This window comes from Talpa occidentalis, unplaced genomic scaffold (assembly GCF_014898055.3).
Source record: "Talpa occidentalis isolate TD23 unplaced genomic scaffold, MPIMG_talOcc4v2.1 talOcc4.7, whole genome shotgun sequence".
NCBI lineage: Eukaryota > Metazoa > Chordata > Mammalia > Eulipotyphla > Talpidae > Talpa > Talpa occidentalis.
This window is the reverse complement of record NW_023605083.1, coordinates 109904917-109920916: the sequence shown is the minus strand read 5'-3', so window position 1 is coordinate 109920916 and position 16000 is coordinate 109904917. Positions and strand designations below refer to the sequence as shown.

At 40.4% G+C, this 16000-nt stretch overlaps 1 protein-coding gene across 6 annotated transcripts; it reads right to left on the bottom strand.

Moving 5' to 3' along the window:
• Window positions 1-753: 753 nt before the first annotated feature.
• On the bottom strand, window positions 754-16000 carry VEZF1 (vascular endothelial zinc finger 1). Of its 6 annotated transcripts, none has more exons than XM_037491391.2 (7): window positions 15826-15848; window positions 13054-13271; window positions 10528-11222; window positions 9713-9776; window positions 8492-8693; window positions 7357-7509; window positions 754-4141 (listed from the first exon to the last, which is right to left on the bottom strand). In XM_037491391.2, exons 2-7 carry the CDS (start codon window positions 13057-13059, stop codon window positions 3714-3716), a joined length of 1548 nt encoding a protein of 515 aa, XP_037347288.1. In that variant the 5' UTR covers window positions 13060-13271; window positions 15826-15848; the 3' UTR covers window positions 754-3713. The 6 variants fall into 6 exon arrangements, with proteins under 6 accessions (XP_037347288.1, XP_037347289.1, XP_037347287.1 ...); XM_037491392.2 differs by lacking the exon at window positions 15826-15848 and adding an exon at window positions 14670-15013; XM_037491390.2 differs by lacking the exon at window positions 13054-13271 and having other exon boundaries at window positions 7357-7506; window positions 8492-8675; window positions 15826-16000.

The following is a 16000-nucleotide window of genomic DNA, read 5'->3' as shown; positions in this document are numbered from 1 at the left end:
TATAGGGAAAGACTCTATCATACCCTCCACATTTCAAAGCCAAATCTCTGCAGAGAGGTACAAATTGCAGGACCCCTTGAGAACAGAGACCTGGACAAGAGGATTGGAAAGATTATGTAGCAATTTAATGAATTAACACTTCCTGCTCCCAGACAAAAGCAACACAAGAACATTTTTCCTCCCTTTGCACTGAATCAATGAGAATCAGAGTACGTTTGGAAATCCTCAGTTCTATATAACACAGGTCTCCAAAAGTCTTTTCATTATAGGAAGTGTCAGATTCATCTTGATTTGCTACCTGGTGAGACTGTCACTTGGTTACTTGTCAAATCTCTCTTAACCACCTCCCTAGAGGCAACCATGTCTAAATTGGCTTTACATGTTCTGTAGTGCCCAACAGTGCCTGGCATGTTGTTGGCTCTGCAGGTATCTGGTGAAACTAATTGAACACAAATGGGAAGGGGACCCGGCTTAAAACCATTTTTAAGAAACTGAATCCCAGAGCATGAGAAGAAATGTTTTAAACCTATCTTCTTTTTGGGGTAGGACAGGGGCCCCAAGGTTTGGCTTCCTGGGTTTACTCAGCTGCCAGGGGTGCTTTACCTTCTACAGCCCGGTGCATTTCCACTTTTCCTCCTCCCTCAATACCAACCTGACGTGGGTCCCTCCCTCTTTCTAGCCCAATACTAAGATGTGAAATCTATCATCATAGTGAACAGGTGAAGCTACTGAGGTAGTAAGCAATCCATCATAACATTTGTGACTGGTTAACTTTAATTTGTCAAAATAAATCTGCAGTATTTTGCATGTTAGTAATACAGTGCTGGTATTGACAGGAAAAATCATCATCTGCTTACATAGAAACCTTCATTTAGGAGCACACCTTAGGAGGGAAATGGATACACAATAAAAGGCAAGTGCAGGCCAAGCAATGAGCCCTAGAGCATAACAGGCTGGATGTCAGATTTGAGGATTATCTAATACAACTGTTTAGCTGCCAATCTGATAAAGGGGAATCTCTCAAACAGGTTACAACCAGAAGGGAAAAACATACTCTGCTTTTTCGTAGAGCTGTGGCCGTTGTGCCTTCAACACTTGGTTGAATCAGTTCATTGGCATCAAAACTCAATTCCAGTTCCACAACACAGGAGAATTTCACCAGATCCTACCTGCCCACCCCTTGCCCCTTTCGGCGGCCTGCTGCCACCCCCATCCTGCCATCGACTCTCTCCCTCCCGAAAGAAGACACGACGTGGCTTTATTATTGCAGACAAGCTTCTTATGTGAATAAAGAATGCATACAAAATAGCATTTTAACTGAAGTCATACAATGAAGTCTCACTCCTGTTTATTATACAATGAATTGATAAAAGAATCATTTCTAGTATATATCTGTTTTCTTTTAAAGAACTAATACTCTTGGGGTTCTGACGCTCACACTCTAGCCTGGGGGTAGGATCTACACCTGCCCCCACTGAAGATTGCTCCTTGGGCCACTGTGGAGGAATTCAGGCTGTCTGAATCATGGAGGATCATGACTGCCAGCCCAGCCAAGAGATGACAGGTCCCAGCAGGCAGCACCCGGACCAGGTCCTGGTGCTGCCTGCCAGGAAATGTGGACTTCCTCTAAATGTGGCCACTACCCACTCAATCCACACCTCAGCAGGGCCACGCATAGATGGGTCTTCCCTACACAAGTCTTTCTAGTAGTCCACACATAATGCTCTACATATTAAAAACAAATTATCTTTGTACTGTGGATAAGAACAGTTGTAACAAAGTCATAGCTACATATTTTTCTCTACATTTTGTTTATTGAGACAAACTAATTAAAAGGCACAAACATAGGGCATGTTTACATGGACATTATAACAAACATATACATTAAAAGTGTAGGAATGTGTTGCCTTCCTGCTAAACAGAAAGATCCTAAGCTTTTATATATACAAAAGTTGTACAATTTAATGTCCTAAAGTACAAAAGATCATTTATAAAATTATTTTACACTAAGTACTATTTATTTCATTTTTTACTATGTAGTTTAACCCCCTAGAACTGTTTGTATAATGACACACAGATACCTGTCCCTGATGTAGGAAATCTGCTCAGATGCAAGGTATTTCGATGTTTGAACTGACACAGTGGGGTATAAACGGAAGTCATCCAGTTTGATAGTCAGTCCTGCAAACATTCTGCAAGATCAACACAACTTATTTCTATTTCACTTAACTGCAAGATTAAAAAAGGAAAAATAAATCCAAAACATATTGCAACTTAAAAAAAAAAATCACAGCGTCTTGGTTTTAGTAAGTTTTTTTTTTAAAACACAATGCTTAAAAACATTAATGTGTGGCATGATGTAGAGTATCTGTTTCCCTAGGTTTTGGTTTCTACTTTATGTACAGAGATAAAACATCCCACTAAGAAATAAAAAGCACATGTCTTAACGTGCACAATCATTGCTGGGTTTCTACAGGGAATGCAGACAGCTGTCTCCCTGAAAACACCACAAAGCTGATATAAGTGTTTCCTCAAAGAAAAAGAAAAGTGATGTCCGTATTTACAAAGTTGAACAAATCTGCACAATACTTGATTAAGAAACGGAAGGAGAAATTAAAAAAAGTACTCTGCTTGTTCTGAAGGGGTATACTACCTAGTTAGTGGTTAGAATAAAAACTGTATACAATTTAATATAAGACATAAACTCTAGTGAGCAACTAACACATCTGTCCCTGTTGTAATATCAACAGGCTTTGATTGGGAGAGAGAGGGGCATAGTACATCCCAGTGCCTCCAGCGTCTTCCACAATTTAAAGTAATGTATTTTAACTCTTCCAAAGGATTCCTTGGTTCCTGAATAGGAGTCCTAGCAGCCTCCATTTGTTAGGAGTCTGCTTGTCCGCACTCTTGACTTCTCCTCTGTCAATTGCGGCCTTTTCTTATCAAAACACAATTTATATTTTGGTTGGTTTTTTTTTTTTTTAATTTTTTAAAAAAGTCAACTACAATGCTATATTCCATCAGGATTAATATGCTGAGCAATATTTACATCTCCAAATATCAGGTCACAATCCCTCTTATATGTTGAAGTTAGAATGATAAATTATCATATGCTTTGCATATCAGAGCTGGTATCACCTTTCCCATAGGGAATGCTGCCTGAAATTAACATATTCCCAAAGGTAAAATGCATATTCTCTGAAATGCATTTTATTATGACAATGCATGTATTTACTCATAAAAACAATAAACACAGACAATTCTACACTAGCTCTCAATCCATGGATTTAGAACTTCAGGTAAAATCAGTCATCCACCTTGTATAGGGAGAAGAGTTCTGCTAGTGTTTAGAATAAAATGATTTAATGGAATTAGAAATAGTAATGCTGTTTTTTAATTTTAAATAAATGGGTTTTGCTTTTTGTATGATTGGTTTTAATTCTGGCATTTCATATCTTGCCAACAACTATCCTGTTTAAGCAATGCTGTCAGCTAAAAGGAATTTCTGATTAAACTAAAGTGGTCCAGTGATAAGTTACTTACACCCCCTACTTTGAACAATCCCAGCCAAATTGGAGAAAATGCTACTACACTATTATTAACTAATGTAATAAAATCTCCCAATGTCATGGTTTACTTTTTGCTTTAATAAACTAAAAGTAAGTTGCTGGTAAATATTTACTTTAACCCATATTTTGATTTTATAACACTGTTTACCAAGGTGGTGATGTAGGCAGAGCTTGGGGTAAGAAAGGCATGCTCTCTACAGGCCTCATTGCTATATTGAGAGGGGCAGCTAACGTCATAGGTGTGGGCAAGTTCATTGGAGACGTGATGGTGACAGGGTGAGCTATATTCACTGGAGCGGTGACCGGAGTGGGGAGGTTGACCGGGGTCGTGAGTGTTAAAGGGGAGGTCATGGATAACGGACTGGTTATAGTTACTGGATGCCCTATGTTCATTGGGCTGGTTATGTTAACTGCACTTGAAACATTTACTGGGCTTCTCATGCTCATTGCAGCTGCCACTGTGACTGGGTTTGACATAGTCCCAGATGACACAGAGGATGTTATATTGAATGGAGTAGTGAGAGTCACAGGTGTCGTAGCAGCCGTGGAAGTTTGGCACAGGTTAGCAGCTTCTAAAATAAGAAGACAAAAGGACCTTTAGACTCTCAAAACAGTGAACAAAATTCATAATTTCTGAATCGATTTCTTTTAATTAAAAAAGACAAACATTTAAGAATTAAACTAGTTTCCTACTAAGTGATCAAAAGGAAAGGAGGATCCTTCTGAATATAAGGCTGGGGGTACACATCTCTTTTCCGATGCTAAACCTCCTTGCAAGAACTTAGACAACTCGGTTAGCCTTGGTATTTTTGGTTTCAGGTTTAGATTTACTTACCTGCCTCACAGTGATGCTGGGAAGATCAATTAATTTCTGCAAGGCACTCTGGGGGGCAGAGATATCAAGCAGGGCTAAGTATTCTATCATTTCATGCAGTTCCTTCTGGGTTCTAAAGACTTTCCTGGGAAGAGCCAACCATGGGTAGGCCAGGTGAAAAGAGCTTGTTTACAAAGAGCTAGACTGATGGTTACACAATAACAGATATCAGAAAAATCTTCTCTTAAGTCACAGTGTAACTAGCAGAGAGGGAGGGAGAAGAAGTGGGGAGTGAGAAAGGGAAAGAAAGAGGGAGGAAGGGGGAAGCCAGGAGTGAGGGAAGGAGAGGGAGGAAGATCTTGAATCCTATATACTTTAAAGTCTCGGAAGTGAAGCCACATTCTGTTAAGGTTTTAAAAATTCGTAAGTAAGGATGGCTAAACAAGAACTTTTAACTTTTACTTCAGTGTTAGAACAACTGTTCTAGCTAAATAATCCTGTAGGTTCTGGTTATGTTTCTTTTTGCTACGTTAAGAAAGAAAAACTAGGCCTCAGTAGGTTTTTATTTTCCTTCCCATTCCCATTCCCCTTCTATTTCTAATGCTAACAGTCACATACTTCATGACTAGTACTATACTTTATGACAGACCACATCAAGGATGACATACCCAGGCAAGGAGACCTGGCAACAACCTGTGACCTGGGGAAGTGTGGTCCCCAGGCCTGCCCCTCAACAAAATTCAGCACTACTTATGGGTGTGTCAGAAAATAGCAATAAGATGGATGTGTGGACTGACTGTGACTTGGCTGTCAAAATGGAGAAATGAATTTGAGACTAAAGACAGAGGGCTGCAGGCCTTCCATACATGGGTCATATCACCTTAGGTGGACCCCTGAGTCAATAAGCAGTTCTTCCTTAATCAATATAATGTAAGTTGGGCTTACTCCATACTCCCTATCAGGGATTCCCAAACCTGGCTGAGGATCAAAATCATCTGTCTAGGGAGCATTTAGGAAAAAAATGGTTTCCTAGGAAATTCAATAGTGAGATTTAGATGGAACCTGGGAAACCTGAGCTTATAAAAAGTTCCCTCAATAATGATCTCCCTGTCATCCAGGTGTGGGAACTTATACAACCTTACTTAGGCCCAATATTTAAATGGGACAATGCTAATTCAAGTTTAGTTTTCCAGGTCAGCAGGGTCCTCTCCCCCAAAATGTGACATTTACTAAGATGAACACAGAAGTTTCAAACATCAGTGTTCATTTCCAGAGAGATTCATGATACAAATGGTAATACAATAGCATTTTGTTTTATGGAGATCAGAAGATGAGTTAAACAATTGAGTCTTACTGTGCAAGCAAACTGAAATACAATACCAAATAGAACAGTGCAGAAAGAAAGAAAATGGAAGAGAAAACCAATTCACTTTTGAGGTTAGCAACTTCACTTAACATTGCTCAGGATATGCTCATCCTGTTTTCACTTTCCATGCACCATCTCCCTACCTCCCCCTCCTACATTTTCTTTTTAAATCTAACAGTCCTTTTATTGTAATTTAAACACTTCTCCTTTAAAGTAAAACTCTCTTCATAATCTATATGCTTACAACCCACTATGCAGTTATCACAGCAAACAGACATAAACAGACATATGTACAATTTTCCACCCCTATCCCCTTTCTCCACCCTTTCTCATACCAAAAAACATTTTATCAAGATAATGGCAAACCTTCATTTGAAGTTAGGAACAAGCATAAGCACCTGAGGAAGAGTGGAAAGTCTATCTGGACTGCCGACTTCTTTTCCTCCACTGATAGATGATGTATGAAAAAGGATGCTATTTCTTTTATCTTTATAAAGTTTACAGGAGGTTGAGAAGGGAATAGGTGTCCACACTGTTTAACAGGTCTCTTCCAAAGGATGGAAGAAACTACAGAGAAAAGGAATTACAGAGGTGCCTATTCACAGAAAATTCCTAATGAATTAAAAAAAAAAAAAAAAAAAAGGAGTGGCACGGGCAGGGGAGAAAAGAAGAAATTTAGGAATCTGCCCTATGGCTGATTGTATACTGACAAAATGGTTTATTTTAAATGGCTGTACAACAAACAGTTCAGAAGTCAAAGCTATAACCAGTAAGCTGAAAAGTTGTGTTGAAAACTGATGCTCTAATTGGTTCTTTATAAAATTTACAGGAGAGAAAACAAAAGCATCTTAATTTTACTGAAAATTACAGTAATGTCTCTAGCAACTGAAGTACATACTTGTTAAGCTAATTCCATCTCCAGTGACAGACTATATGAGATTTGGGGTGAGATCAAGAGAAATGACATCAGTACAATTCAGCAGATCCTCAGAAACTTTTTCATAATTTTGATGAAGGAAAAAAAAACCAATCCAGTTCAACACTGAATAAGACATTCCAGGACCTGCTTTCAGTAAATGCTTATTTCTAAGAAGCTACTGACAATGTTAAATGAGGAATTATGCAGTCTGAAGCATGTAATAAATAATACAATGCAGAAAGAACACTACAGGGCAGAAAACAGCACAATTGTAAGAAAATGAACTAACGTACACATAAGGATATTTCATCCATTTTTAGAAATGGGAGTATTTTTGGGGGAAAAAAGAAAGAACTCTTAATGCATGGAGGACGAAATAAAAATGGAAATCTGAGCAAAAATAGTAGAGGACCAAACCTGGCTACAAACTTGTTTAAGGAGGGGAAAAAAAAAAAAAAAAAAGGAAAGAAACCCAAAGAACATGATAAGCAGTACTGAGAATTTCATTTCCTCATTTAAAAAACTTACCTGAAAGCTTGGAAGGTTTGTGTAGCCAGTAACTTTACTAGCCATTTCCCAGCACACAGTGTTTCCATAAAGCAAGACACCCTTCTTGATTTGGTCACTTGGTACATGAAACGAAAACATTTCTCTAACTGTACTTTGAGTACTGGAAGCCTCATCTTACCTTTCTTTCTTGCTTTGACAGCTTCTTCCCACAGTCTCAATGTCTCTACCTGCTTCCCTGGCCAGCTTGTCACATGCTGCTGCTGTTGCGGCTGCTGCTGTTGCTGCTGCTGCTGCTGCTTCTGGTTGCTGGTCTCTTCACTCATGCATGCTACTCCAAAGGCAAACCATAAACACTGTATTTACCTTGGAAAAATGTGGCCATTTTTTCAAAATCCAAACCTCAGATACTCTGACTCCTCTTGCCTCAATGATCTTTTATCATCAACCTGATTGCTTTTACTATAGTATACCGTTTTTACTGCTTGTGTCTATGTTGGTTAAAATAGAGAAATTAATTTAAAAACTCTAGAAAGCTAGAGAAAGCCAATAAAAAAGAAAATAATTCTCCATTAATAACATTATAGAAACAAAAACAGATTAAAACCACATTAAGCGTTCTTTCTCAGTCTCTTCTGGCCACCTATTTTTTGAGAATTTTATATTCCCTGTGCATAAAACACATATTTAATTAAATACAGAATTAGGAAAACACTTTCTTCTAGTGGATAGGGCAACCTTAAAGAAAAAAGTCTGAGTAAAGGCAAGTATTTAATTTTATTCACAAGTCCCTAGAAAATACTAATTGAACTCTAAATTTAAGGATTTGTGTTTGAAAAGTAAACATTAACACTGCTTTCGCCTTTAAGGCTATTAAGGACATGTTATTCATACTATCAGGAATTAGAAAACTCTGATACTTGAGAATCTTCCTAACATTAAGTTAAAAAATTAAATTTGCTTGGCATAAAATAGGAATTCCTAGTGTGGTTTCTGTTACTAGAAATTTTTTATCAAAACTAACAAAGAAGGGACATATTAAAAAATAGCTGCAGGGAAATTCTGCTCTTCTTACAGAATTTAAAGCAAAATCAGTGAATAGCTTATCAATGTTGCGTACGTGTATCTCAAGTTTATTTTAAACGCTAATATATGCTCTCCATAGATGCATGTCTGCACACTTCAGTAACAGGAGACATGTAAGATGAACATTAACATAGTCCTGAGAGCAGAGAAAAATACCTTCAATGCATGACAACAACATCTAGGTTTCATCAACCTGAAATGCGAAAGAAATAGTTTGAAGCATCACCTACTTTTACTGATGCCTTGTTTACATGTATTACAGTTGATACTTTGGCTCTGCCCATGTGTCTTTAAGTGGCTGGTGATGTATGCTGCACTCAGGAGCTTCCCACAGATGTTACATGATACCTTGCCTTCGTGGCGCACCATGTGTGTCCGCAGTCTGTCTTTGGTGGCAAAGGCAGCAGTGCACGTCTGCATGAGGGAGGAAAACTTTTTTTAAATATAGACTATCCTGTTCTACTCATTTTAAAGTATGTTATATTCTAGCCATTACCCTACCCGTGTCATCAAGAAGACAGAGTACACAGAATTTTAATTGCATGTGTTATTTAGAATCATAATATAAAAAAACACTAGGTGAACTGTAGACCCTTGCATTTTGGGGGAAGAAAAAAAAAATCAAAATAGAGTTCTGAAAAGATAGTTTAGAGACAGTTAAACCTGGATTTAAATTCAGCCCCCAACTCATTAAATCATTTAACCATAAGCAAGTTAATCTCTGAATGTTTCTTCATCTGTAAAATGAGAATAATACCTACCTTACAAAATTACTGATGGATTACAAGTCTGGCTCAAGGCCTTGCACTCAAATAACACTAGTTTCCTCCCTTCAACTTGATTTTTCTTAGAATTCAAATCATTTACTTAATAAAATTAGTCATTAACAAATTTAACTGAAAGGAGAACAAAAAGAGTTCCAGCAACAAACTAGAATTACTGATGCCTAAAGTAGCTGTTTAAGTTGCAAGATTTTTAACCTTTTCATTATCACAACTTATGTCCAAAAAAATCAGTAACATGAATAGATTTCCAATTAGTAAATACTCTAATTTGGCAATATAGCAGATAAAAATCCAGTAAGTGACAACACTTGGAAGAAAATTCTTATTTTGTTCTAGAATAATTTAAACCACCTCAACTATGAACCCCCAAATTAACTTAGAGCACTTTATTTATTCATTTCAAATACACTACAACTTTGTAAGACTGTAATTTTTTTTCTTATAACAATGCTACTGTCCAAGGAAAAGGAAAAGCAGCTTCACAAAAGTAAGACATTTACACTTTTAAATAATCTTGCCTCACAGAAAGATGCAATTTATATTTTATAAAACTAGAATTCAATGGACCACATTTATTCAAGTTAGTGATTTTAAGACTATTCAAAAATGGTGCGATATGACTGGCTAAGACCTGAATAATGTGCATTAAGTCATTTTAACTCTTACTTGGCATTTGAAGGGTCTTTCTGTTGAATGGACATGTTTTACGTGACAGCTTAAGTGGTCAGGCCTGTGAAAAGAGTTTTAACAGAAGATGTAATGGAACAGACATAGAAAAATGCTATTTACTGTGATGTTTACACGCATGGCAGACTTGGGGGTGCATTTTAAAGTTAGCAAAATCACATACTCCCATCCTCCCAGTGCAAGCCTCCTTACCTTTCTTACCATAAATAAAAGTATTAGTCCTTGACCTGTTAATTTTCTCTCCTAGTCAACATCAAATCACATTAGGTCTTGATTCTTTACAATTACAAAATACCCAGACTTTTAGTCCTAACACTTGCCAGAAACAGCTACTACTGTATGAACTTTAAAAGCCTTTAAAAATGAAAATTAGTAAAATGTTAGTAACCACAGAAATATGGAAAAATACTCTTAAAGGTTAAGAATATACAAAATCATTTCAACTTCCTGAAAATAAATTTCTTTGATTTGCACAGACAGTGAACCTCAGAGCAGGTCACCTAACTGAACTGGAAGCCGGTGGTTTTGCAGCGTTAAGTATGGATGTGCCAAATGAAGGCCTGAGATCACCAAGGTACTTCTTAAGTGAAATAAGTTAATCGCTATGTCACCATTTGTCAACACCACCAAACTGGAATTAGATTTGGATGTGTGCTACTTTATCTAGCACTAATCTCCTCTAATAACAGGCCTGTCCACATCTATTTCACAAACCTTCTAGATCACACAGAGACAAAACTGTAAGTTCACTGATACCATAATGAAAATAAAAAAGCCAAAGCAAAATGCAGTACCTCGAGAAGCCTTTCCCACAAACACTGCAAGTATAAGGTTTGGTGATGCCTCCTTCATGAGACCTCACATGGTAAGTCATCCGGTCCTTCCTCTTGAAGCGCTGATTACAAATAGGACACTCGAAGGGCTTTTCGTCCGAATGGGAGAGCTTGTGCCGGTTGAGATGATACACATCTCGGAAGGCCTTCCCACACATCTCACAAGCATGGTTCTTCTTGACAGGCTTACTGGGTTTCTTGACAGACTGGGTCACGGGCATAGCTGTGGTACTGGCACTGCTGCTGGGGTTGGTGCCCGAGGAAGATGTAGTGACTGTTGACAAGATGCCTGCAATGGTTGAGACCAACGAAGTTCGGCTGCTGTCCCCAGCGATGGTGGAGATAAGGGGAACCACCGTGGTGGGGGTTTTCTTTGGCCGGGACACCAACTTGATCCCTGTGTGGCAGGACTCGTGGCGCCTCAGGTGATAGCTGTCCCTGAAAGCTTTACTGCAGTAAGTGCACACAAATGAAGTTTTGGGTTTTTCTTTTTTAATCCCAATGGCATCCTTTAATGTTTCTGGTGCAGCCTGAGGTTTCTGAGTTATTGGTATTGGAAGCAATGGTTTCTGATCAGGGGGCTCCACAGCAGAGCTCAGGAGGGGCAGCAAGCTGTTCTGTGCTGCCTGCTGTTGGTGATGGGAGGCTTCATGGGCCTAAAACCAAACATTTACACTTCAGAAACTCAGCCTCTCACAATGACCTTCAAAATTCAACATGCTCCAGACAACGAAGACCAGAAAAATAAGTCGAAGAGCCTGTAAACTACTCTCAACAGCAGAGATCAAGAAACTACCTAGTTAATCTGAGTTCCCAATATAAAGCATTTAAAATCACTGTGCAGACAGAAAACTTCTGCAACTAAGTTGCTCATGATGTTCTTGCTTTCAAACAGCTGACTAAACTACACCTAGTTCATAAAGATTAGTGTAAGGACATACCAAGTGAAGAAATCACTTTGCATTAGTCTGTCAGTGCTGAAACCAAGTTTAAATAACTTGTCAAAAAAAATTACACTCCAGACTTAAGTATTTAACAGCACCTTACTGTAGTAATGTACAAGCCACACGCTCACACACCTATATACATGGAACTATCTACTTGACTACTATCTAGGAAAAGGCATTATGTCTTCCTTTCCATCAGAAAACTCTTAGTGACTGAGGAAGGAGAGGGTTGCTAAGTGATAAAAGGAATCGAGTTCTCTAGAATACATATGCTAATTGTTAAGTTTACTTTTAAAGTTTTCATTTAGCTTCACTGAAAGATTTGGTTGAAATGAAACCTGCTATTAATCAACCTGGAAGGCATCTGTGAAGGTAGCCCAAGGCAAAACACCTGTCAGTTGTTTCTCAGTTCATTAAATCTTACACTAGACATCTGCATTCTTTAGCAACACTAGTTGTTCAAACTCCAAGCGCTGAAAGACAGACTACTAAGAAAAAACAAACTATAAATAATTAAAATTCCTTTCATTTTCATCTTCTTCCAGCAGTCGTAGGTTTCGTTAAAATATTAGACATGCTGTTATAATGTGCTTCTCCAGTCCAAAATGGGGGCTGGACCCTGGAATTTTCTTTAGCTGCACTGTAACTAAAACTTCATCCCAGATCAGTTTCTTGGTATTTATGTGTAGTTACTCTCTTCGTTTTGAATCTTTCAAAATTCTCCATACCTCCATAGTGATAAATATTTAGGAAATGATGGGAAAAATTCCTGAAATAGTTCTTCCTAATATGTTTTATTATGGAAACTCCTGATAGCACCCAAGCCCCTAGGCTTGAGTTTCGTAATCCTAAAAGGATACACATGCATCCAAAGGTAAGAGCTCCAAATATGTTAAGCATACAATGTCTTAGAAGGTGTCCATTCCATTACCTAAGACACTATAATCACAAGTCCTATAGTTAATTGAGGAAAACAAAAAAACTAAGGAAACACACAGTCACACAGAGCTCCTCCCCTGACAAATAAAAATATTTATAATATATTGTTCTGTGTTTACTTGATAGCAGCACAAGAGCTGAGCCTGGATCCAGTCTCCCCCAATCATTAAAAGGTGAGATGTCCAGAATTCAATTTAATTATTTTCACTGACTCTCCCTTTTGAGTCCTCCAAGTACTCAGAAGTTATGTGCTTACTTATGAGCATCCTGTGGACTTAGAGTTCATACTGAATTACAGCCCACCTCTGAATCAATTTATGGAGCTCCCGTCCATGTGCCTACCCATGTAATATTAATAGAAACTTCACAGATTCAAATTAATCTCCTCCCTTTTTCAACATGGCTGTAGGATACCTAAGTTTCCATACAGTATACAAATGGTTAATAGCTGAAGATAGCTCAAGATAATACAATTTCAAAGGCTAACAGATCAGGTAATAGGGAATGCAAATCTTCTGGACAAAGTTCAGACTTATATCATTTAGAGGCATTTTTCAATTCTAAACAACCATTAGTTCGATGGAGTACTAAAAGCACTTACTGCCATTTTACCAATTGAGATGTCTGTGGCAACATAAAGTATTTTTACAGCACTGCTGAAGCTCACTCTCACACGAGGGTCACACCAGGTCCCTGCTTCTTGGGTGCAAATGCTGTAGAATGCCTGGACCACTACAGGAATCTCTAAGAATTCTTAGGATCCCCACACTTCTACATGAAGCCTTCTAAGAGGGGAACTGGGTTTCCTCAACTTGTTCTCTGGGGGAGAGACAGAATAAAATAACAACCACAGCCAGCCTGTGATTAAGTGATTAAAAAACAACAACTTCTGGGAAGACTTTCATTTGACTAGCGTCATCAAACCAAAGTTTTATCTCCCACCTCTTTCAACTACAAGGCTTTATAATCCCTACCGAGCTGTTCCTTTTTCTGGGCCGGCAAAAAACAAAACAGAATTGTAATTTCATCACCCAGGGTGGCAGGAATGGCACCATGAAATCTCCAGTGCCAGAGGGTAGAAGATTTTGTACTGAAACAAATTAGCATCAGTGAGTCATATCTTGAACGTCCTGTTAGGAGAATCATTCATCAAACATTTTAATAGCTATGGCTTTCACTTTCCACCAGGTTATCTGAAAGCAAGCAAGTATTAAGTTGTTTTAAAATACAAATTCAATATAAATTCAGTGGGTTGGTCCAGAAAAGAAACAGAGAGATTTGACTCTCCATTTCCCTAGTGAAAAATTACTTAGAATTGGAACTCAATGAGTCTATTCATACCTTTCCATAGAAAAGACTGAAATATTCTCTTTACCCATTCAACTGTCCTCGGCTCTACATTATAAGTTTTCCAACAATTTTCACAGCACACATTGCCAAGCCCAGGATCAAATATTAGCTTTCACACTTCTCCATCAGGTGGAAAAAAAGATTTTAATAGCTGAAAAAAATTAAATAATATAAATCTAATTAAAAAGTTGACCAATAAAAGCTTGGTATTTGCTTTATCCAGGGAAGGAATAAAAGTACCCCCAAAAGGCTTTTCAACTTCCAAGAACAAGTTATGGGTTCTTCCTTCACATAAAGCATTCTCATTTTTTTTTCAATCTCTATTACATTCATAGAGAGCAGATTTAGTATGGTAAATGTAAATCACTCATCATGTGAAAAGCCCATTAATCCCACATTCTAAAACGACTATTTGAAAGCTTTTTCGAGAGAAGACATTTGCCACCTTTGGCATCAACCTGGATGCCAGTAAGTTATCTTTCATTCCTTTTCCAAAGCACTTTTAAATTGGCTTATCACATTATCATCAAAACAGATAAAACGATACTCAAGTAGAATGCGTAAAAGGGGGTAAGTCTAACTTATCTTCAATTTTAAGACGCTCGAAATGTACTTCAACAATTACTTAAAATCAAATTACTCACATTTGAAAAGATATAGCCTTAAAAACAATAAACCAGCTCTACACAATAGGGAACGTTTGAATTATCCAATTCCCTGTATTAATTCCACTGGGATGGGTCCTGTGGTAGGAAGGATTTTTTGAAAATTCTGCATCCGTTCCTTGTTAGTTCCAAAAGGTCTCAAGCGCCCAAGCTACGCGTTTGGGATTTCACTAAGTTATTCAAAGAAGGAAAAATAACTCACAGAGGCGGGAAGAAAGCACTTTAAGTGACGAGCTTCCTAACCTCCTCCAGTTCCGAAGTTTCCCGGTGAGCTCATCACTACTGCCCACTAAGTGCTTCGTTTGCAAATAGAAACGAAGCCGGAAAAAAAAGTTCCAGCAGACGACTTTCAATTAGGGGTCACCCACCTAAAGTGGGTGGTCAAAAGGGTTGCCAACGTCCTGGCTAGAGTCACTTCCAAGTTTCTTGCAGAAAGTGAAGATCAACACCCCAACGAATGACTCATCTGGGGGCTTTGTAAGCAGACTTTGTTTGCTCTCCACGCGCCCTCTCCCCCCTCGCAGGAAGCGCTCGCGGCGGGACGAGGGAAAAGCGCCCGGGGAGAAGGCTGGGCCTCGGAGTCCCGGCCCCCGCCGCTCCCCCGCCCGGCGGGCCGGGGGATTCCCCGCCTGGAAGGGAGCGCGGAGAGCTGGACAGAGGGCGAGGGTGTCAGCTGCCAGGGCTCGGCAGAAGCTTGGGAGAGAAAAAATGTAAACGCAGTGAAAAAGTTTGGGGAGGGGACCCACGCTCGCGGCAACCGCCCCCCCCGGCGTGTAAACACGGGGGGCCGGCGGGAAGGGGGAGTGGCGGGGAACCCAGGAACACCCGCTATTCGCGGGGCCGGGGGTGTCAGAAAGTCAACACACACACACAAAAAGAGGGATGAAAAGGCAGGAGCGCGAGCGCGAGGTGGATTGCGGGGGGATGACTCAAAGTGGGGCCAGGGAACCCCCTCACCCCCGATGCGGGTCCGGGCCCGGAGCGCCGCGGCCAGGCGGCCCGCACACCCCGCGGCCGGCGCCCTCCTTTCTCCGGGCGCGGGTGGTGACAGCGACCGGCCTCCTCCCTTCCCCTTCGGGGCGGGCGCGAAGGGTGTGTGCGTGTGCGTGTGTGTGCCAGGGGGGGCCCGGGGTTCACCCCGAGGCCTGCTCTCTCCCCCGCACCCCGTGAGGCCGCCTCCTTTCACCTCAGCAGCCCTGCTCCGCCGGGGCGGGCGGGCGGAAAAACAAAGGGGGATTAAGGCCGGGCCGGAGAGCGGAGCCGGGAGGGAGGGAGGAGGAGCGCCCGCCCGCCCGCCCGCCAGCCCGGGGCCCGGCCCCCCTGTCCCCCCCGTGCCCCCCCGGGGGGGCCCCCAGTACCTGGAACAGGAACGCGGTCCAGTTGGCCTCCATGGCTGCGGCGGCCGACCCCCCTCCTCCCCACTCCCCCGCTCGGGGAGCCTCCTCAGCCGGAGGAGGCGACAACAAAGCGGCGGCGGCGGCGGCGGCAGCGGCAGCGGCGGCTCCTCAACATGGCAGCGCCGAGCGCGGCCAC

Coding starts and splice junctions, on each gene's coding strand:
- VEZF1 (XM_037491387.2), bottom strand. CDS start 15,858: ATGGAGGCCAACTGGACCGCGTTCCTGTTCCAG. Junction 9,777..10,527: donor TGTGGGAAAGGCTTCTCGAG/GTACTGCATTTT, acceptor CTCTTTTCACAG/GCCTGACCACTTAAGCTGTC. Junction 4,142..7,356: donor TGTCAAAGCAAGAAAGAAAG/GTAAGATGAGGC, acceptor TTCTTATTTTAG/AAGCTGCTAACCTGTGCCAA.